This window comes from Mercenaria mercenaria, chromosome 4 (genome assembly GCF_021730395.1).
Source record: "Mercenaria mercenaria strain notata chromosome 4, MADL_Memer_1, whole genome shotgun sequence".
In the NCBI taxonomy this organism is placed as follows: Eukaryota; Metazoa; Mollusca; class Bivalvia; order Venerida; family Veneridae; genus Mercenaria; species Mercenaria mercenaria.
The window spans coordinates 36,393,500-36,417,583 of record NC_069364.1 but is presented as its reverse complement, the minus strand read 5'-3'; the positions used below and the strand labels follow the sequence as shown (position 1 = coordinate 36,417,583).

The 24,084-nt window shown below is 36.6% G+C and overlaps 1 protein-coding gene across 9 annotated transcripts in view; it reads right to left on the bottom strand.

Moving 5' to 3' along the window:
- LOC123551449 (guanine nucleotide-binding protein subunit beta-like protein 1) overlaps nucleotides 1-24,084 on the bottom strand; it is a 182,105-nt gene that overhangs the window by 140,407 nt on the left and 17,614 nt on the right. For 4 of the 9 annotated variants that reach the window (XR_006686410.2, XM_045340396.2, XM_045340394.2 and 1 more), the window contains exons 2-3: nucleotides 19,318-19,389; nucleotides 8,659-8,872 (exon numbers count right to left, since the gene is read on the bottom strand). Coding sequence is in view for 3 of the 9 variants with exons in the window: in XM_045340396.2 (XP_045196331.1) it covers nucleotides 8,659-8,872; nucleotides 19,318-19,386 (283 nt within the window). In the remaining 6 variants the exon portion in view is untranslated. Of the gene's footprint in view, nucleotides 1-8,658; nucleotides 8,873-19,317; nucleotides 19,390-24,084 lie in introns of those variants that run through there. The other 5 variants (XM_045340391.2, XM_045340390.2, XM_045340392.2 and 2 more) reach the window with 3 other exon arrangements.

Here is a 24,084-nt window from a genome sequence, read left to right as displayed (position 1 = left end):
TGTGAAGTTTCATTAAATTGTGTCAAGGGGATGAGGAGAGATGGTGCGCACAAGATTGTGTCTATGTATATAGTATAGTAACAAAAAAACAAAGTCCCATAACTCTGCAAATTTTTTTTCTAAAAGAACCTAACATGCCCCATGCACAACTACTGTTGGTACTGATCACTTGTGTGAAGTTTCATTAAATTGTGTCAAGGGGATGAGGAGAGATGGTGCGCACAAGATTGTGTCTATGTATATAGTATAGTAACAAAAAAACAAAGTCCCATAACTCTGCAAATTTTTTTTCTAAAAGAACCTAACATGCCCCATGCACAAATACTGTTGGTACTGATCACTTGTGTGAAGTTTCATTAAATTGTGTCAAGGGGATGAGGAGAGATGGTGCGCACAAGACTGTGTCTATGTATATAGTATAGTAACAAAAAAACAAAGTCCCATAACTCTGCAAATTTTTTTTCTAAAAGAACCTAACCAGTGATTCATTTTGCCGTGCGTCCTGCGTCAAAGAGGCGTATTTTTCATGGGAGACGCGTTAATTTAAAATATGTGCAGCCACGGGACGCAAACAAAATTTACCTTATCACCGTTCGATTTGCAAAGAATAGGGCTTGAGCTAGGGAGAGACTTGAGCGAAATAGTCGCTTTTTAGCTCCCCACTTCGCTCTAATCTAACATCAAAGCAAAATTCAAGTCGCCCGATTTTTTTTATCCACACCCCACCAGTTACCCGCTATCAGCCTGTTGACACTTGACTGGAATATTGCACCTGTCAATATTTTCCCCGCCCAGGGCCGACCCGGGGGAATTTGACATTTCAAAAATTTTGTTGTCTAAATCCCCACCCTAGGGACAACCTTTTTTGTCTAAATCCCACCCTAGAGCCTGGTTGGTACATCAAATGTTTGTCAAATTCCCGCCTGTCGGGAATGGTCTTCTGTCTAAAGTCCCGTGTATGCCCGCCGCTCCCCCGGGCGGGCAAAATATTGACAGGTGCATATACGATGACATAATTTAAGCTCCGCCTACTTCAGATTACCGAGAAGTGCGAAGGTGACACTTCTTTTGTAAACTGACTGTTGATAAACAAAGCAGTAGAGATTTATATTACAGGTACATTAGCTTACACATGCTTTTTTTTACCTTTAGAAAGTATCTTACCTTGACTGGCTCCAATAATTTCCACTTAATTTTACTCATATTTTTCAAAACCAATTAAGACTTTAGAAGCACTGACACTTTCTGAGCTTAAAATTTACCCAAATTTTTGAGGCATCAAATTTAGAAATTGGGTTAAACATGTTTGACAATTTAACTGTTTCTTTTGATGTGAGCCGACACCAGCAGATCAAAGAGACACCAGCAGATCAAAGAAGACAGTATTCGAGTGATGTCATAGTGATGTCACTGCTATTGACATGTATTTAATTCACATACCTGTTATTTAAAGTGACTGTGACTTTGAGTGCATTAGCACTGGGAGCTTGATTTATTTACTGCTGATATGGAATTAATATTTTTAATTAATTGTATTCATATTTAAAGGGTTTTCTTGGTTTGGACAATCATTGCAAGAGTAAACAAGAGCACCGCCTTGCGGGTGCTGACGCTCATCTGATTTTTTCTGTATAGTAGAAATATTGTCCTACCCATGATTTTCTAAGTCTAAAAAGGGCCATCACTCTTGCAAAAAGCAGGATAGAGTTATGTTTCTTGATGTACAGTGTCCACTTATGATGGTGAAAAACTGTTGCAAGTTTTAAAGCAATAGCTTTGATAGTTTATGAGAAAAGTTGACTTAAACATAATATTCAACCAAGAAAATGATTTTTCTAAGTCCAAAAGGGGCAATAATTATTGCAAAAAGCAGGATGGAGTTATGCTGCTTGCTGTACAGGGTCAGCTTATGATGGTGAACAAGAGTTGCAAGTTTTAAAGCAATAGCTTTGATAGTTTAAGAGAAAAAGTTGACCTAAACATAAAACTTAACCAAGAAATCTGATATTTTCTAAGTCCAAAAGGGGCCATAAATCTTGCAAAAAGCAGGATGGAGTTATGTTTCTTGCTGTACAGGGTCAGCTTATGATGGTGAACAAGTGTTGCAAGTTTTAAAGGAATAGCTTTGATAGTTTAGGATAAAAGCTGACCTAAACATAAAACTTAACCAAGAAAACTGATTTTCTAAGTCCAAAAGGGGCAATAATTCTTGCAAAAAGCAAGATGAAGTTATGTTTCTTGATGTACAGGGTCTGCTTATGATGGTGAACAAGTATTCCAAGTTTCAAAGCAAAAGCTTTGATAGTTTAGGAGAAAAGTTGACCTAAACATAAAACTTAACCAAGAAATCTGATATTTTCTAAGTACAAAATGGGCCATAAATCTTGCAAAAAGCAAGATGGAGTTATGTTTCTTGCTATACAGGGTCAGCTTATGATGGTGAACAAGTATTCCAAGTTTCAAAGCAATAGCTTTGATAGTTTAGGAGAAAAGCTGACCTAAACATAAAACTTAACCAGGCAACGCCGACGCCGACGCCGACAACCGCTCAAGTGATGACAATAACTCATCATTTTTTTTCAAAAAATCAGATGAGCTAAAAAAACTTTAATTTGCAGTTTAATCACATTAGGTTCACAAGGTTTACAAAGATAAGAAAACAGAATCACTGACATTTTCAGTGAATTTATTTACTTTAAATTAATAGACTTAAACAAAGACTGGAAATAACAAGAGCTGTCGGATGACAGCGCGCTCGACTATTCGAAGAATTGATTGAAGAATGGGGTCAAAATATTTCCATAGATTTTCAGACTAAACAAAAAATGGATTAAACAAAAAATGTTCCTGTATTTGTGGATTTCGATTAGTCTTGCACTAAATGGCAATGTGTGACCATGATGGCAAATATGTTAAGTTATATGTTAGGCAAAACATGGACTTATATGATAAATTTAACTAATTTCCAAGTCCAAAAGGGGCCATTATTCAGTCAAAATAGTTGACAGAGTTATGTACTCTTGCCTACAGATGGAAATCATGTTGATAAACTAGTGTTAAAAGTTTCAAAGCCACAGTTCAAATAGTTTTGACAAAACGCTGACTTGTAAGAAAAACTGAACAAATTTGAAAGTCCAAAAAGGGCCATAATTCAGTCAAAATAGTTGTCAGAGTTATGTACTCTTGCCTAGAGATGGAAATCATAATGATAAACAAGTGTTTAAAGTTTAAAAGACATATGTCAAATAGTCTTGACAAAACATGGACATATACAAAACAGAACCAGTTTCCAAGTTCAAAAAGGGCCATAATTCAGCCAAAAAAGAGGAGAAAGTTACGTACTCTTGCCTATTGATAGAGACTATTATACTGAACAAGATATAAAAGTTTCAAAGCCATATGTCAAACACTTTACACAAAATATAAACTGGTACGAAAAACTTAACCAAGATTTCTAAGTCAAAAGTGGCCATAATTCAGTCAAAATGCTTGATGGAGTTATGTACTCTTGCCTACAACTGGATATTGTGATGGTAAAACAAGTGTTGAAAGTTTCAAAGCTTTATCTCAAAAGACTTTGTCAAAATGTGGACTGGTACGAAAAACTTAACCAAGATTTCTAAGTCAAAAAGGGGCCATAATTCAGTCAAAATGCTTGATGGAGTTATGTACTCTTGCCTACAACTGGACATGGTGATGGTAAACAAGTGTTGAAAGTTTCAAAGCTTTATCCCAAAAGACTTTGTCAAAATATGAACTGGTACGAAAAACTTAACCAAGATTTCTAAGTCAAAAGGGGCCATAATTCAGTCAAAATGCTTGACAGAGTTATGTACTCTTGCCTATAACTGGACATGGTGATGGTAAACAAGTGTTGAAAGTTTCAAAGCTTTATCTCAAAAGACTTTGTCAAAATATGAACTGGTACGAAAAACTTAACCAAGATTTCTAAGTCAAAAGGGGCCATAATTCAGTCAAAATGCTTGACAGAGTTATGTACTCTTGCCTATAACTGGACATGGTGATGGTAAACAAGTGTTGAAAGTTTCAAAGCTTTATCTCAAAAGACTTTGTCAAAATATGAACTGGTACGAAAAACTTAACCAAGATTTCTAAGTCAAAAGGGGCCATAATTCAGTCAAAATGCTTGACAGAGTTATGTACTCTTGCCTATAACTGGACATGGTGATGGTAAACAATTGTTGAAAGTTTCAAAGCTTTATCTCAAAAGACTTTGTCAAAATGTGGACTGGTACGAAAAACTTAACCAGGGTGTGACGCCGACGCCGACGCCGACGCCGACGCCGTGGTGAGTAGGATAGCTCTACTTATTCTTCGAATAGTCGAGCTAATAAAATTAGTAACGTTATATTATTATATATTAAGCATATTTAGTTCCTTTTTCAACTTGTATGACTCATTACTCACTGGCTGGGACTCATTGTTTCAAAATATGTGAGTCCCATGGACTCGTATCTTCAGATTTCAAAATGAATCACTGCCTAACATGCCCCATGCACAACTACTGTTGGTACTGATCACTTGTGTGAAGTTTCATTTAATTCTGTCAAGGGGATAAGGAGAGATGGTGCGCACAAGATTGCGTCTACGGACAGACGGCCAGACAGACAGACGGACAGACAGACAGACAACCTGAAACCAGTATACCCCCCCTTACAACTTTGTTGTCGGGGGGTACAATTAGCAGCAACCATGAACTCATCAACTTTAGAAAGAAGGGGGGAAGATTTTTTCTACCTGAACGCTGTTGAGTGATTCGAAAGGTGGCTGTAATTTTCTTGTTTCTAGATAAAAAGCATTGATGTGACCATTCATTTTCTTAGTTATATCATTTCCCATACAGAATTCTGTAAAGTGTCGTTTTTAAAAATTCAAGCCGATGCTGTAAATCTAACCCGGCGATTTTTGGTTATAACTATTTTGTATGAATGCAGGATGAAAATGTTTTTATTAACAGTATCTCACTCGAATAAAATTGAAAGTAAACTGTGTAAACTAAAATTACATATTTAAATCAATTCATTGATGGAAGTAAATTAGATTTAACATAATTAATACATTACATGTCATTCTTTTACCATAGATGACAAAAAAATGTGTACAGTATTCCAATTCATTGCACGGTTACAGCAATTTCTTTAATAAAACATTGTTTTTTGCTCTCGAACATGCTGACAATTAAACAAAGTGTCAAAGACGTAACCGCAGCGCTAATTGGCTGCACACAATCGACTGTAGTGTATCGGATAATTTGATTCGCTTTCACACTTCTCGGGAAAATCTCGCAAGTACCTGAAGTAGGTGGAGCTTAAATTATGCTATCGGCGTGTGTTTCATGTATTCAACACTCATTTTGACACCATGCAAATTGCCAACAGTCCGGATAGCATTGATTAGCGCAACTTGGTGCAATTCCGCTCAATCTTCCTTTGAAATTCGCAATACTGTTTACAGGTCGTACTGATACGACCGCATTTTAAAATAAATTCGTATTGACAAGGCCACATTTTAAATTAAATTCGTATCCGACCCCTAATAAATTCGTAATTACTAAAATACGGTCCTTATCTGGAGCTCTGCCTTTGACCCCTAAGTGTGACACTGACCTTGAAGCCAGCCATCCAAAATATGTGCTCTGCATGTCATCTCGATGTGGCGGACATTTGTGCCAAGTTCTTTTAAAATCCTTCAAACAGTTCAAGAGTTACAGAATATACACGAAACAAAGTCATAGGACCTTTGACCCCTAAGTGTGACCTTGACCTTGAAGCTAGCCATCCAAACATGCCCTCTGCACGTCGTTCCTATGTGGTGAACATTTGTGCTAGGTTTCTTCAAAATATTTCAAGGGGTTCAGGGCGTCATAACATAAAACATCCCTACAGGCCTGTAAAAATGGTGGTTTGTAGGCAAAGTCGAACTTGACCTGTATTTTATGATGTTACACCTGTGTACCATAATTTATTTAAGTCTGTCAAGCCTTTCAAGAGTTATTGTCATGAAACCATGAAAACCAATGGACCGGCCGACAAGCTCACTCCTAGACTGTTAAATCATCAATATTCGTGGGGGACTCATTTTCGTGGATTTCGTGGTTTAGACAATCCATGAAATTTAATCCCACAAATATGTAAAATTCCCATTCATTTTATGTTCAAAAGTTGAAATCCACAAATTCATATCCCCACGAAATTGCCGTTTTGACCAAAACCACTAAATTTCATGCCCATAAAATTAAATGATTTTACAGTATGAGCCCAAACTTCGTTTGTGGGAGTATAATTACTACGTAAATCTGCTAGCATGGTACAGATTACAATATATCAGGCTAGTAAAATGATGCTGTATTTGGACAGAAGCCCTAAAAATTGCATATATCAAAATATGGTTCTAAAATGTGAACAGTTATGTAAAATAGTATATCAAATACGGTAGCATTTATCTGAAGATTGAAGAGATACCACATTTATGGTGTACTGACATACTCACTCTATATGCTAACAAGAGCTGTCGGAGGACAGCAACGCTCGACTATTCAACAGCCCTGTCAAATGAATGAATACAAAAGTCGAACAAGAAACGCGGCAATGCCACGAAACCAGGTTTTCAACACTTTTCATAAGAATAAACAAGAGTGCCAGAATGTCACAATATATGCCCGTCACAGCAAATTTCTTTACTCTAGCACCTGTATTTGCAGATGTAATTTTAATTTTGTGGTTGTTTAGTAATCATTGTAATTCTTTTGTTTTTCTAAGTCCACAAAAAAACTCCTTACCAGGTAGAGATACCTTAAAATACACCTAAAATTAGAAAGTAACAACTATGTTGTACCACAGAAAAGTGGTCTTGGCTTTTCCCTACGTCTAGTAATGAAAAAGTTACAATATAAGCTATTTATAGTAACAACAAAGGGAAGTAATTCTAAAGAAGGGAACTGCACAAGACACTTCGTCTCATGATGGTGTATAATTGTGCCACGTTACATCAAAATCCCTCTATGCATGAAGATATGCTCCAAACAAAGTTTTCATTCTTGTATCCTTTGACCTCTAAGTGTGACCTTGACCTTAGACCTAGTGACCTGGTTCTTGCGCATGACACTCCGTCTCATGATGGTGAACAATTGTGCCAACTTTCATCAAAATCCCTCCATGCATGTAGAAGATATGCTAACCCTAACCCTAACCCTATTTTAGTAACAATGACCTTGACCTTGATCCAAGAAACCCCAAAATCAATCCAAGCTACGACTTTATATAAGTTTTCTACACACCAAGTTTCATCATGATAGCTCATTCCTAAGTCAAGTTATTGACCGGAAACCCTTTTTCTATTTTAAGTAACAGTGACCTTGACCTTGACCCCAGAAACCCCAAAATCAATCCCAGCCTTTGTCTTGATATAAGCTACATACATACCAAGTTTTATTCAAATATCTTTACCGGAACAAAAGTTATTGACCGGAAACCCTTTTTCTATTTTAAGTAACAGTGACCTTGACCTTGACCCCAGAAACCCCAAAATCAATCCCAGCCTTGGTCTTGATATAAGCTACATACATACCAAGTTTTATTCAAATATCTTTACCGAAACAAAAGTTATTGACCGGAAACACCAGTTTGACGCCGCCGCCGCCCGCCCGCCCGCCTGACCGACATCTACCCCAATCTAATAACTCAGGTTTTCATTGAAAACCTGGTTAAAAAGGGGCATAATTTTGTAAAAATGGGGAAAAGGGTTATGGAACCTTCACAGTGCTTACCAGCTCATGACAGTGAACAAGTGTGTGAAGTTTCAATCCTTTCCCATTAGTAGATACTGAAATACCAGCTTACATACAAAAACTTAACCAAAAGCTGCTAAGTCAAAAAATGGGCACAATTTTGAAAAATGCAAAGTAGAGTTATGGGACCTACACAGTGCATGTCAGATCATGACAGTAAACAAGTGTGCAAGGTTTCAATCCATTCCCATTAGTGGATACTGAGATACCAGCTTACATACAAAAACTTAACCAAAAACTGCTAAGTCAGAAAAAGGGGCATAATTTTGAAAAAATGTGAAGTAGAGTTATGGGACCTGCACAGTGCATGTCAGATCATGACAGTGAACAAGTGTGGGAAGTTTCAATCCATTTCCATTAGTGGGTACTGAGATACCAGCTTACATACAAAACCTTAACCAAGAATTTCTAAGTCAAAAAAGGGGCATAATTTTGTAAAGAAGCAAAATAGATTATGGAACCTGAGAAATGTAGGTCAGTTTATCACAGTGAATAAGTGTGTGAAGTTTCTATCCATTCAAATAAGTGGTTACTGAGATACCAGCTTACATACAAAACATTAACCAAGAATTTCTAAGTCGAAAAATGGGTATAATTTTGTAAAAAAGCAAGATAGAGTTATGGAACCTGTGCACTGTAGGTCAGTTTATCACAGTGAATAATTGTGTGAAATTTCAATCCATTCCCACAAGTGGTTACTGAGATACCAGCTTACATACAAAACCTTAACCAAATTGGGATGCGGACGCAGCACCAACGCATGGGTGAGTCCAATAGCTCTACTATTCTTTGAATAGTCGAGCTAAAAATAAATACGATTTGGGATATGAATACATATTCAGACAATTTACCATTCTGCCTCATGCCTGTCTCATTCTTTGCCCATATTTTTACCAGACCATCTCTTCCATGGGTTATCAAGTGTGAATCATTGCTGAAGTCCAGATATAGGATAGAATGACCTGGGTGAGCTGAGAAGTTGCTGACAACTCTCCGCGTCTCCATGGACCATTCAAAAACAGCTCCATCATAGTTTCCTGAATACAGTGTCTCATTGCCCTGAAACTACCAATACATAGTTTCCTGAATACAGTGTCTCATTGCCCTGAAACTACCAATACATAGTTTCCTGAATACAGTGTCTCATTGCCCTGAAACTACCAATATATAGTTTCCTGAATACAGTGTCTCATTGCCCTGAAACTACCAATACATAGTTTCCTGAATACAGTGTCTCATTGCCATGAAATTACCAATACATAGTTTCCTGAATACAGTGTCTCATTGCCCTGAAATTACCAATACATAGTTTCCTGAATACAGTGTCTCATTGCCCTGAAACTACCAATACATAGTTTTCTGAATACAGTGACTCATTGCCCTGAAACTACCAATACATAGTTTCCTGAATACAGTGACTCATTGCCATGAAATTACCAATACATAGTTTCCTGAATACAGTGTCTCATTGCCCTGAAACTACCAATACATAGTTTCCTGAATACAGTGTCTCATTGCCATGAAATTACCAATACATAGTTTCCTGAATACAGTGTCTCATTGCCCTGAAACTACCAATACACAGTTTCCTGAATACAGTGTCTCATTGCCATGAAATTACCAATACACAGTTTCCTGAATACAGTGACTCATTGCCCTGAAATTACCAATACATAGTTTCCTGAATACAGTGTCTCATTGCCCTGAAACTACCAATACATAGTTTCCTGAATACAGTGTCTCATTGCCCTGAATCTACCAATACATAGTTTCCTGAATACAGTGTCTCATTGCCCTGAAACTGGAGGTGCTTTTGAGAAAAGCCAATGTCTCCCACAACTGCCTAATCATCTAAATAGTAAGTCTGTCTTTGTATACTGTTTGTGGCCTATTGGTATTCACATGTTGGGAGTAACCAGTCTACAATGCTGTGTCGGTAGTGGTAACTGGTCTACAATGCTGCGCCGGTCTACAATGCTGTTCGGCGGTAGTGGAGTGGAGTAACCGGTCTACAATGCTGCGCCGATAGTTGTTGGTAATTATGTTCAAGGGCCGTAATTCCGAACTGCCTGGGTTGATTTGGCTAGTTATCAAACTTGGCCGAGGACTTATGGTCAAATACATTTTGTTCAAGTTTGGTGAAGATTTAGAAATTTAGATTTAGAAAATGAAATGTTCGATTTAGAGCGCGGACAAGAGTACAAAGGCCGATTTTTGGTAATTCACGGACCATAATTCCAAAAGGCCTGGGCCGATTTGTCTAGTTATCGAACTTGGCCGAGCACTTATGGTCAAACACATTTTGTTCAAGTTTGGTGAAGATCGGATGAGAAATGTTTGACTTAAAGGGCGGACAAGATTTGTGACAGACAGACAACACACAAACAGGAGTAAATCAATATGTCTCCCACACCACTGTGTGGTGGGAGACATAATAACGGGATTAGCAATTCTTTAGCATAAATAATTCAATTAGTCTAAAAATACAAATTATCAATCCACTCCTTCGCAAGTTATTCTCTCAAAATTAAGGCCTGTAAACACTAGCTCCACTTCTTTTTGGAAGTGAGTTGAAACAAGAGATCACAAAGTGATCTTGGCGCCCACCAATGTGCCATTTTTGAGTGTTCCAAATTTCAAGACTTACTGACTAGCTCAAGGTCAAATTTCATTTCCGTACACAACACTGTGCATTGTGGTCCAAATTCGAAAGCTGTAGCTTGAGAAATGTGAAAGTAGGTCACTAGATAAATTTCAAGGACGAAATGTGAAAGTAGGTCACTAGGTCAAAATCAAGGTCAAATTACACTTCAGAACACAAATTTATGCTTGTGATCCAAATTTAAAGCCTGTACCTTCAAAAATGTGAAAGTAGGTCACTAGGTCAATGTCAAGGTCAAAGTTTGTTTCAGTACACAATCCTATGCATGTGGTCAAAATTTGAAGCCTGTAGCTACAGAAATGTGAAAGTAGGTCACTAGGTCAATCTAAAGGTCAAAGTTCATTTCGGTACACAAAACTATGCAAGTGGTCCAAATTTGAAGGCTGTAGCTCGAGAAATGTGAAAGTAGGTCACCAGGTCAAAATCAAGGTCAAATTTTATTTCGGAACACAGAACTATGCATGTGTTCCAAATTTGAAGCCTGTACCTTCAAAAATGTGAAAGTAGGTCATTAGGTCAATGTAAAGGTCAGTTTGTTTTGGTACACAAAACTATGTATGTGGTCCAAATTTGAAGGCTGTAGCTTTAGAAATGTGAAAGTAGGTCAGTAGGTCAAAATCAAGGTCAAATTTCATTTCGGAACACGAAACTATCCATGTGGTCCAAATTTGAAGCCTGTACCTTCAAAAATGTGAAAGTAGGTCACTAGGTCAATGTCAAGGTCAAAGTTTTTTTCAGTGCACAAAATTATGCATGTGGTCCAAATTTGAAGGCTGTAGATACAGAAATGTGAAAGTAGGTCACTAGGTCAAAATCAAGGTCAACTCATGTCAAGGTTCATCTTGCCACTCAAAACCATACATGTGGTCCAAATTTGAATGTTGTAGGTTATTGACAAGAAGATTTTAAAATCTTTTTCCTATATAAGTCTATATGAACCATGTAACCCCCCAGGGTCGGGCCATATTTGACCCTAGGGGGATAATTTGAACAAACTTGGTAGAGAACCTTTAGATGATGTTACATTACAAATGCCAAAGCCCTAGGCTTTGTAGTTTGGACAAGAAGATTTTCAACGTTTTTCCCTATATAAGTCTATGTAAACCATGTGACCCCCGGGGCGGGGCCATTTTTGACCCTAGGGGGATAATTTGAACAATCTTAGTAGAAGACCACTAGATGATGTCACATGCAAAATATCAAAGCCCTAGGCCCTGTGGTTTTGAACAAGAGGATTTTCAAAGTTTTTCCCTATATAAGTCTATATAAACCATGTGTCCCCAGGGACGGGGCCATATTAGACCCCAAGGAAATAATTTGAATCATCTTGTTAGAGGACCACTAGATAATGCTTCATACCAAATATCAAAGCCATAGGCTCTGTGGTTTTGGACAAGAAGATTTTCAAAGTTTTTCCCTATATAAATCTATGTAAATTATAGAAATAAACAAAGGGCCATAACTCACTAAAAAAATTGTTGAACCAGGTTGATTTTCTGGGGGACACAACCAGGGTACCAATACATCATTCTGACAAAGTTTGGTCAAAATCCCCCCGGTAGTTTCTGAGGAGATGCGATAACGAGAAATTGTTAACGGACGGACGGACGGAAGGACGACGGACCACAGACGCAGAGTGATTTGAATAGCCCACCATCTGATGATGGTGGGCTAAAAAAAGGTAATGATACCCCCATGACAGTGCTATAATTACCAGACCTATAGGAGTTCTAAATGTAAGCATAGAAAGAGGGTGAGTTGTTGCATTATTCTTTCATTATTATGGCTTCATGTGCTACATATGCTATCAAACAAAATCAGACCTGAAGAGACATATGAAAAGACACAAAGACAAAATGCGCCAGTGCAACAGATGTAATAAATCATTCAACTGTGCTGACGAACTGGTGTAAACCTTCATGGAACTGGTATGTCCAGTGTGGAACACATTTTATTTCAACCAGTATAATTGTATACCTTAAGCAGCATGCCTCCAGATTTGGCTAGAAAATAATCTTTTTTTTTCAAATTGAAGTTTGATCATATTATGAACATTAGAATATGAATTTTTGTTTCTAACATACAGTGCATTCGCGATGCTACGAATCGCAATTTAACGAAATACCGGTATAATACAAAAAGGTGTTGTGGTCCCGGCTGCTTTCCTTCTTATTTCTATGTAACAAAGTCGCGGTTGTATGAAAATGCAATTTTACGAAAAATGCGCTCCTACGAATGTATTGTTATGCCTTTAATGCCTGTTTTCAACTTGTTTAAGTTGCAATTTTACGAATGTATCGTCTAAGTTTTCACACCTTCCATAATGGCGTGAAAATATTCAAGAGTGGAAAGTGTCACTATCATTTAGTTGGGCGTAAACAGTGATTAAAGTGTGAAAACTTAGTAATTAAATTCGAAACATATACGTTTTACATTATGACATAAGTTAGTGGTTATTTTTTTTCTCATATAACTATCCGATCGGATGGCATACAAGCCACACTTGTTTCGATATCTATACGGCTCAAACAACTAGTGCATAATGAAAATAAAACAATATTTAAGTCCTGATCGTCTGTATATTGTCATTTTATTATACCAAACACTTCAGTAAAGGGTAACTTAGGGTATTGGAATATGCAATTGCGTTTTTTTTTTCTCGTGCAACAAGGTACCCTGTATATGTTTTATGTACAGTGAATAAAAAGTGATGAAAAAAAAAAAAAAAACACCCGTTCTACATTCTACATACCATCTGAGTTCAGATATTCGAATAAGATTTGTAGTACACCCAGATGTACATGAAATTGATATACATGCACTCCGATACGATAATCACATGTTTTAATACCACAGGTTACCGTATAGCGGGTTATTTCTGCGGTAAAATATTCTGCGTTTTGGTCCCAAAAAATGTGAAACAAATTTCTGCGTGTTTAATTTCCGCGTTTTCACTTAAACGGAAGAGAAATTTCTGCGTTTCTGCCAAGGAGGAGGTAATTCCTCGCATGGTCGGACGTTAAGAGAATGATAGCGTATGAAATCAATTAACTAAATTACTGGTAACTTTGCATTTAATGAATACATTGTAGGATATAATAATTGCGAAATGAGAAAATGTAATCCATCAACAATAAATTATTGCATAACAACTGCAAACTACGGTATAAATATAACGGTTACACTTATATAAAGGTTACTAAAGTATACCTAGTTCGGAAGATTGCCACAAGGGATTAATATAAACAACACAAGTGAAATTCACTCAGTTTATTTCATTCACAAAAGAAAAACGTTTTCTGAGGGATTAACAGTTAGGACTTTGTTTGACCATCAGACCTAATTATGATGATTATACCATTATCGGTAATTGTTAGATGGTAACGGTAATTTTCAATAATTAGTCCAGGTCATTGTGAACATAGCGTGAAACAACGTTGGTGAAAAAAAATGCAGATTTTTTTGCGTTTTAAATTTTTGCTGGACGAATATTCTGCTGGAAATATTTTTGCGATTCTACCGAGAGACCGCAGAAACGCAGAAATATTACCCCAGCAGAAATAACCCGCTATACGGTATGACGTGTAGATATTAAGGTGCTGTATAGCGAAATTTCCTATACTACGCTTGAACGAAAATGCGATATTACGAAAAAAACGGCCGGTCCCTTGGCTTTTCGTAGGATCGCGATTGTACTGTATTTTAAAAGTTCCAAATCAAGAAAAAGATGACCGCGTCAGGAATCGAACCCCGGACCGCTGCGGCAATAAAGACATTTTCCCGTCGTCATAACCAATAGCGCTATAGCTGAAGTAGTGAATAATGACTTCAAAATATAGATATTTATAATCGAGACAGTTTACATGGAGTAAAAGTGTGACAAACGCTTTTCAATTTTCATCAAAAAAAAGTAGTAAAAACAGCAAATTCCCAAATGTTTCCATAACAGAAAGTTTGTCAGTAATTAAGTTTTAAAGTCTTCTTAAGAAATATAGCATTTATGTCAAGATATCTAAAAAAAATCATAATGAAATATTTTTTTTGTTGTCAAATGATCTGGAGGCATGCTGCTTTAAGTTATTGTCCGTAAGTATTGACCTGGCACTCATTAATCTTCGCCAATATTTTCGGGCGTTTTCGTTTTTTCACGTGATATTCGTGTCCTGAAAATATCTAGATTTATCAAAATAATCAATTTAGAGAACCAACGGCACAGTGGTGTAGTGGTAGGCTCTCCGACTTGAAAACACGTTACCATGGGTTCGAATTCTTTTCTAACCATTTTTAAAATATAATTCCTTGTGTTTGTATTTGTATCTATGATTATATATTTTTTATGAAACATTGCATTTTGTATCGCTAACAATAGTTCTTTGAATTGTCCGTTGAATGAATGAATGCTTGTCCGGTCCTGTAGATTTTAAACGACATTTTGTAGAACGGTTTTATGTACATAGAAGAATGGTAATCGATAGTAGAGTATTTCGTTGATAAAACGTAAGTGTGACAAGTTTCCGTCTTTTACAGATAAAATCATAAAAAACCCCTATTTGATCAGACAGAGGACTCGAACACTCAACCCTGAGATTAGTGGCAAAACGCTTTGTTTGCACAGCTATATCTGCACATGATACGTGATGGTATATAATTGGCTTTTCAATAGCTATATCATTGTTTGGGTTCGTACACCGAAAATTAATTTACGGAAACATACGGAATATTCATGAGTGCCAGGTCAATACTTCCGGACAATATCACTATTTTGATAGATAAAAAAAGTAAATAAAGGTATGTTTCCCATGTAAATGAATGAAAACAAACACAGAAGAAAACTCAGAAGCTCCAATATTACTCCATTTTGCAGTCGCTGAGCCTGCGTCTCCTGCATTACTGACCAGCACGGTCATGAATTGCCTTATACTGGTCTTCCAAGAAATATTATAATTCATCATTTATGATAAAATATGTTACAGGAATGTGTCAGTGATATTGTGGAAGTGGTAACTTTAATTAGTGTTTTTGCCGAATAACATAATGAAATAATACTTTTTCTGAGTTGTGGCATTGTTTACCTGCTATGTTCACATGGTTTTCGAAAGTAATTGAGAAAAGTGCTTAGATTTGCTGGAAAATGAAAAGCAACGAGTATTTCATAATATTCGGAACATGTCTTGCGCTATATGCCGTCCTTGACAACAAATTCTAAACAACAGAAAAATAATATTTTCATAGTTACCTAAAATCACCAAAACTGCTCCATTTGATCCAAGATCTTATGTTACTGATCCGGTTTTTTAAAGGAACAATTGGACACGATGATTTACACACAAATCAAATGACGCTTTGCTAACAATACTGTGTCTTAAATGGCTTAAAAATGTACCACATATCTAGTAGAATTTCACAACTTCTCTTGGAGGGTCCTTGAACCCTCTACCTTTTCTCAAGTTATCAAAGCTAGTAATTATTGATGAACAACTTCTGATCAGATTTGTTTCTCTGAAATGATTTTCGTGTTGTAGAATTTCCACATTCCTCAGGAAAGACTCTCAATCCCCTATCTTTACTGTACGCCAGTTATGAGTTTTGTGAACATAATAAAGAAATCAAAGCTAGTTTGCTCAAATTATTTGTCAGAAATGGCTTAAAATGTACCATTTTGTCTTGTATAATTTCAAAATTTTTCAGGGCGGAGCCTGAACTCCTACCGCTACTCTTACTCCAAATATGCAAGGTCATATGGTGTACATGTTAACCTGATCTGCGCAGATATTTTGGTAGAAATGGATTAAAATGCACCAATATACAGTCGAAACTCGGTATCTCAAACTCGCTTACTGGCACTGATGATAAACCCGGACAGGTGATAAAGTGGACCACCTTGGAAATATTCAATTGAAATCGGTTATTTATAAAATTGAACACACCATCTAATAGTTTCAACTTACAACACCAACAGTTTACTGGTGTAAACAAAAACAAAACTGGTAAATATTCTGTATAAATAAATGACTTACATTTATTTGTATAAAAATATTTATCCAAAATTACTGGGGAAGAGGGTGTTTTTTGCGCATGCTCATTGCCGAAACATGAAGGCCTGACATTGGGTCACTTTTCATTACTTGATCAGGAATGACTGTTGCAGCTTTTTGAGAAAGTTTCAATATAATAATACAAAGAAAATTTTGTAAATGACAAAGTGGTCGAATTTATCATCAGTCAACTTTCATACAGTCCCCATTTTACAAACCCATTTCAGGGCCCCACTTCATGTGAGTTTGCTTACTAAATATAAATTTGAATTATGTAAAGTTTTCAGCAAATGTTAAGCTTTATTTTGATACTGACCATTGATTACAATTTGCAGAAATAAACAAGTTACAGGTAAAAAACCTCATTTTCTGTTCGGGTTTATCATCAGTACCAGTACCTCCAAATTCCACTTAAGTCGAGGAAATTTTCAAGTCCCGTCAAATTTCACTCTTTATATATGTAAATCAACTTCGGTTACGTCAAAATTTGACTTACCAAGACTCCAGATGTGTCGAAATGGATTTTCAGTCCCGTCAATAAAATTCATGTGCATTGTGAACTCAGTAAGTCGAAGTGAGAAAAATATGCAATACAATATCACACATGTCACTGTGAATGTGGTTGGTTTTTAACACATATCCATGTTAATTGCCCAACCACAAAGCCTTGATGCCGACATATCAAAGCTGCGGCGATTATCAAAGTGAGATGATGTCATACTTGTTTGCACATGTCATAATGGTAATTGTTTGATGTAAACATTAGATTTCTTTAATCAGCAGTCTTTTTTTTTTTTAGACGTTATGGAAATTGCTTTTATAAACTAATGAATCAATTAGTTTGAACAGTTGGGAACTTTAAGAAGGATAAATCAGAGGTAATCGCGATGAGATTGTATAACAAGAGATCACAGAGTGATCTTGGCGCCCACCATTGAGCCATTTTTGAATGTTCCAAATTTCAAGACTAGCTAAAGGTCAAAATCAAGGTCAAATTTCATTTTGGTACAGAACACTATGCATGTGGTCCATGCATGTGGTCCAAATTTGAAAGCTGTAGCTTGAGAAATGTGAAAGTAGGTCACTAGATCAATTTCAAGGTCAAAGTTCATTTCAGTATACAAAACTATGCACGTGCTTCAAATTTGGAGGCTGTAGCTTGAGAAATGTGAAAGTAGGTACTAGGTAAAAATCATTGTCAAATTTCAAATCAGAACACAAAAATATGCATGTGGTCCAAATTTGAAGCCTGTAGCTTCAGAAATGTGAAAGTAGGTCACTAGGTCAAGCTCAAGATCAAAGTTCATTTCGGTACACAAAACTATGCATGTGGTCCAAATTTGAAGGCTGTAGATTGAGAAATGTGAAAGTAGGTCACCAGGTCAAATTTCATTTCGGAACACAAAACTATGCATGTGGTCCAAATTTGAAGCCTGTACCTTCAGAAATGTGAAAGTAGGTCACTAGGTCAATGTCAAGGTCAAAGTTTATTTCGGTGCACAAAACTATGCAGGTGGTCCAAATTTGAAGGCTGTAGCTACAGAAATGTGAAAGTAGGTCACTAGGTCAAAATCAAGGTCAACTCGTGTCAAGGTTCATCTTGCCACTCAAAACTATACATATGGTCCAAATCTGAATGTTGTAGGTTATTGACAAGAAGATTTTAAAAGCTTTTCCCTATATAAGTCTATATGAACAGCCACCCCCCCCCCCCCCACCCCACCCCCGCAGGGCCATATTTGACCCTAGTGGGATAATTTGAACACACTTGGTAGAGAACCACTAGATGATGCTACATTACAAATATCAAAGCCCTAGGCTTTGTGGTTTGGACAAGATCATCTAGTAGTCCTCTACCAAGATGATTCAAATTATTTCCCTGGGGTCAAATATGGCCCCACCCCGGGGGTCACATGGTTTATATAGACTTATATAGGGAAAAACTTCCTCTTGTCCAAAACCACAGGGCCTAGGGCTTTGATATTTTATATGTCACATCATGTAGTGGTCTTCTACTAAGATTGTTTAAATTATTCCCCTAGGGTCAAATATGGCCCCGCCCTGGGGGTTACATTGTTTACATAGACTTATATAGGGAAAAACTTTGAAAATAAAAAAAAAGAAAATATAAGTTTCAAAGCTATATGCTTTTAAATGATAGCCATATGTACTTGCATGCAAAACTTTAACCAGGATTTTCTAAGTCTAAAAGAAGGCATAATTTGGCCAAACTGCATGTCAGAGTTGTGGGACTTGATGCTATTGCCTAGTTTCATAACCCCGAAGACATGTGAAGTTTCAATTCAATATCTGCATTAGTTTTTGAGGTAGAAACTTGCATGTAAAACTTTATCCAGAATTTTCTAAGTCCAAAAGGGGGCATAATTTGCCCAAAATACATGTCAGAGTTATGGGACATATGGGACTTAACCCGGTGAGGTTGGTAATTGACCTCGAAAAAGAAAAAATAAGTTTTCAAGCTATATGCATTTAAATGATAGCTATATGTACTTGCATGCAAAACTTTAACCAAGGTGTGACGCAGATGCCAGAGTGAGTAGAATAGCTAGACTTTTCTTCGAATAGTCGAGCTAAAAATAAAGTAGACTTTTAAGATCTCAGTTTATACCCTGCTCACGTAAGCAACTCACTTCCAAAAAAAAATCTGCCTCTGTATTTTTTCAGATCTGTTATGGCAACTGATGTCTTTATATGGCAAAATTCCATAAGCAAAAGCAGAAATTAAGAAAAAAAAGCTTGAGGGAGAGGATTTTGTCCAGATACTGCATAAACAATATAGGCCTATATCATACCTTCAAGAACGACAGTGCACTACTTGAGCCTCTTAGGCTGTAAATGGGGTCAGGTGCTGGTCTTCTCATAGTCTGAAATAATACGTTAATCACATAAAATATTTCAGTAATAATAACACAGAAGAAAATAACAGCATAAATTTGCTGTTTCGAATGAATGAATGAATGAATGAATGAATACGTTAATCGCATAAAATATTTAAGTAATAATAACAAAGAAGACAAGAGGGCCATGATGGCCCTATATCGATCACCTGAGTTATGTTGCTTGCTTGAACAAATTTCTATGTTAAAGCTTAAAAAACAAGAAAGTAGGTCAGTAGGTCATATTCATGGTCACTGAAAGTCAGTTTTAAGATTGGTGTGCAAAACTGTACAAGTCATCCAAATTTCAAGGCTGCATCTTAAAAAAACAAGAAAGTAGGTAAGGTGGTCAAGGTCACAGTCGGATGACCCCTTATCACTTGGGGTCATCAGGTAAATATAATTAAACAGTCTAGGAAATATGATCTGATAATTTTTGAAGTATTTTTCCTATATAAATCATATATCAAGTGACCCCTGGGGCGGGGCCTCTTTTCACCCCAGAGGCATAATTCGAAAATCTTGTTAGAAATCAACTTGGCAATGATACATACAAAATATCAAAGGCATAGGCCTTGAAATTTCAGATAAGAAGATTTTTTCCTATATAAGTCTATGTAAAACTTGGGACCCCAGGGCAGGGCCTCTTGCACCCAAGGGGCATAATTTGAACAATTTTGGTAGTAGATCACTAGGCAATGCAACATACCATATATCAAAAGCATAGGCCTTGCAGTTTCAGGCAAGAAGATTTGAAAATTGTAAGTATTTCAAAACTGTTTTAATTTTGAAAACCCAGTGAAAAAGTTGTTAAAATTTAAAAACTCCGACCCCATAAAAACATTGTTTTGCCCACCATCAGAAGAACAGATTTTAATGAGTGACATCACCGTGATCTTGCCATTATTTAATTTGGTAAAGTTTCGTTTTATCGGCTGAAAAATGCAGTGATTTATCGGAGACGATTAAAAGTAAATCTTTAGTATGTATTCACACAAAATTTTTATTGCAGACAAGTATCAATATCATAACTAAATAACAGTTAAAACTATATAAAATCATTACTTATTCACTAAGAAATCAATTACCGGACGGCTGGAAAATCCCGACAATTACCGGATGGCTAGAACGCAGGCTAGGCGTCTGGTTACCGGATGCCTAGACACTTCCACTACGCAGCGCAATCAAATAAGAAGAGCTCCGCCAAGCTGGGTATTATACGCCCGAAGGGTTACATCACAGGATGGAAGTAAAATTTAAAGAACTTGGAGTGTGAAGCCCAAAGGACAGGAACAACAAAGGGAAGAAATTCCAAAACAAAAAGTCCACCAAAAAAAACCTTACCATGTAAAGGTATGTCTAAAAACACCCATAAATTGGAGGTACCATCCATGTTGTACCACAGAAAAGTGGTCTCGGTTTTTCCCTACGGCCAATAATAAAAAAGTTTCAAAATAAGCTTTTTATAGTAACATAAAAGGGAAGTAATTCAACAAGAGGGTCATGATGACCCTGAATCGCTCACCTGAGTAATATGAGCCACATGTTTCAAATGGCAAACTGATGCAAAAATATTAGAAAGTAGGTCAAATTCATGGTCACTGAAAGTCAGTTTTAAGACTGGTGTGCAAAACTGTACATGTCATCCAAATTTCAAGGCTGTATCTTAAAAAACAAGAAAGTAGGTCAGTAGGTCAAGGTCACAGTCAAGTGACTCCTAACAACTTAGGGGTCATCAGGTAATTATAATTAAACAGTCTAGGAAATATGATCTGATAATTTTTGAAATATTTATTCCTATATCTCATAGAACAAGATGGCTAAGATGGCTCTAGGTCGCTCACCTGAAAAACACACCGTAACAGTGTAAACATGTTTGACCTAGTGATTTCATGAAAAAAAATATTCTAAACAATTATCATTAAAATTCGAGCAAAAAATCTTGAGTATAAATAAGTATTTTCTTTGATTTGACCTAGTGACCTAGTTTTTGACCCAAGATGACCCATATTCAAACTTGACCTAGATTTCATCAAGGCTATCATTCTGAACAAATTTCATGAAGATCAATTGAAAAATATCGCCTCTAGCGCATACACAAGGTTTTTCTTTGATTTGACCTAGTGACCTAGTTTTTGAACCCAGACTACCCATATTCGAGATCGAGATTGATCTAGATTTCATCTAGGAAACCATTCTGACCAAATTTTATGAAAATCCAATGTAAAATGCAGCCCCTATTGCATACACAAGGTTTTTCCTTGATTTGACCTACTGACCTAGTTTTCAATTCAAGATGACCCATATTCGAACTTGACCTAGATTTCATCAAGGCTATCATTCTGACAAAATTTCATGAAGATCAGTTGAAAAATACAGCTTCTATCGCATACACAAGGTTTTTCTTTGATTTAACCTAGTGACCTACTTTTTGACCCAGATGACCCATATTCAAACTTGACCTAGATTTCATCAAGACAATCATTCTGACCAAATTTCATGAAGATTAATTAAACAAGAGGGCCATGAAGGCCCTGTATCGCTCACCTTATTGACCTAAGATCATAAGATTAACATTCTGACCAAGTTTCATTAAGATATGGTCATAAATGTGGCCTCTAAAGTCTTAACTAGCTTTTCCTTTGATTTGACATGGTGACCTAGTTTTTGACCCCACATGACCCAGATTTGAACTTGACCTAAAGATCATCAAGATTAACATTCTAAGTTTCAATGAAGATACAGTCAAAAATGTGACCTCTAGAGTGTTAAGATGCTTTTCATTGGATCTGACCTAGTGACCTAGTTTTTGACCCCACCTGACCCACATTTTAACGTGACCTATAGATCATCAAGATTAACATTCTGATCAAGTCTCATTAAGATACGGTCATAAATGTGGCCTCTACAGTGTTAATGAGCTTTTCCTTTGATTTGACCTGGTGACCTAGTTTTTGATCCTACATGACCCAGATTCAAACTGGACCTTGAGGTCATCAAGATTAACATTCTGACCAAGTTTCATGAAGACACAGTCTTAAATGTTGCCTCTAGAGTGTTAACAAGCTTATCCTTTGATTTGACCTGTTGACCTAGTTTTTGACCCCAGATGACCCAATACTCAATTTGTCCAAGATTTTATTGAGGGTAATATTCTGACCAAGTTTCATTAAGATTGGGCCAAAATTGTGATCTCTAGAGTGTTAAAAAGCTTTTCCTTAGATTTGACCTGGTGACCTAGTTTTTTAACTCAGATGACCCAATATCGAATTCGTCCAAGATTTTATTGAGAGTAACATTCTGACCAAGTTTTATAAAGATTCGGCCAAAATTGTGACCTCTAGAGTGTTAACAAGCTTTTCCTTAGATTTGACCTGGTGACCTAGTTTTTGAACCCAGATGACCCAATATCAAACTCGTCCAAGATTTTATTGAGTGTAACATTCTGACCAAGTTTCATTAAGATTGGGCCAAAATTAACAAGCTTTTCTTTTGATTTGACCTGGTGACCTAGTTTTTGATCCCAGTTGACCCAATATCGAACTCATCCAAGATTTTATTGAGAGTAACATTCAGACCAAGTTTCATTAAGATTGGGCAAAAATTGTGACCTCTAGAGTATTAACAATCAAATTGTTGACGACGACGGACGACCGACGGACGATGGACACAGGGCCATCACAAAAGCTCACCTTTGAGGTGAGCTAAAAATACAGCCTCTATCGCATACAGATGGGTTTTCTTTGATTTGACCTAGTGACCTACTTTTTGACCCCAGTTGACCCATAATCAAATTCAACATAGATTTTATCAGGGCAATCATTCTGACCAAATTTCATGAAGATCAATTGAAAAATACAGCCTCTATCGCATACAAGAGGTTTTTCTTTGATTTGACCTAGTGACCTACTTTTTGACCCAAGATGACCCATAAATGACCCATATTCAAATCTGACCTAGATTTCATCAAGGCAATCATTCTGACTTAATTTCAGGAAGATCAATTGAGAAATATAGCCTCTATCGCATACACAAGGTTTTTCTCTGATTTGACCTAGTGACCTAATTTTTGACCCAAGATGATCCACATCTAAAATTGACCTAGATTTAATCAATGCAATCATTCTGACCAAATTTCATGAAGATCAATTGAAAAATACAGCCTCTATCGCATACACAAGGTTTTTCTTTGATTTGACCTAGAGACCTACTTTTTGACCGCAGATGACCCATTTTCAAACTCATCCTAGATTTTATTAAGGTTATTATTTTGACTTAATTTCAGGAAGATCAATTGAAAAATACAGCCTGTATCGCATATACAAACTTTTCCTTTGATATGACCTAGTGACCTACTTTTTGATCCCAGATGACCCATATTCGAACTTAACCTAGATCTCATCAAGGCAATCATTCTGACTAAAATTCATAAAGATTAATTAAACAAGAGATCACAGAGTGATCTTGGCGCCCACCATTGAGCCATTTTTGATTGTTTCAAATTTCAAGACTAGCTCAAGGTCAAAATCAAGGTCAAATTTCATTTCAGTACACATCACTGTGCATGTGGTCCATGCATGTGGTCCAAATTTGAAAGCTGTAGCTTGAGAAATGTGAAAGTTTGTCACAAGATCAATTTCAAGGTCAAAGTTCATTTCGGTATACAAAACTATGCATGTGCTT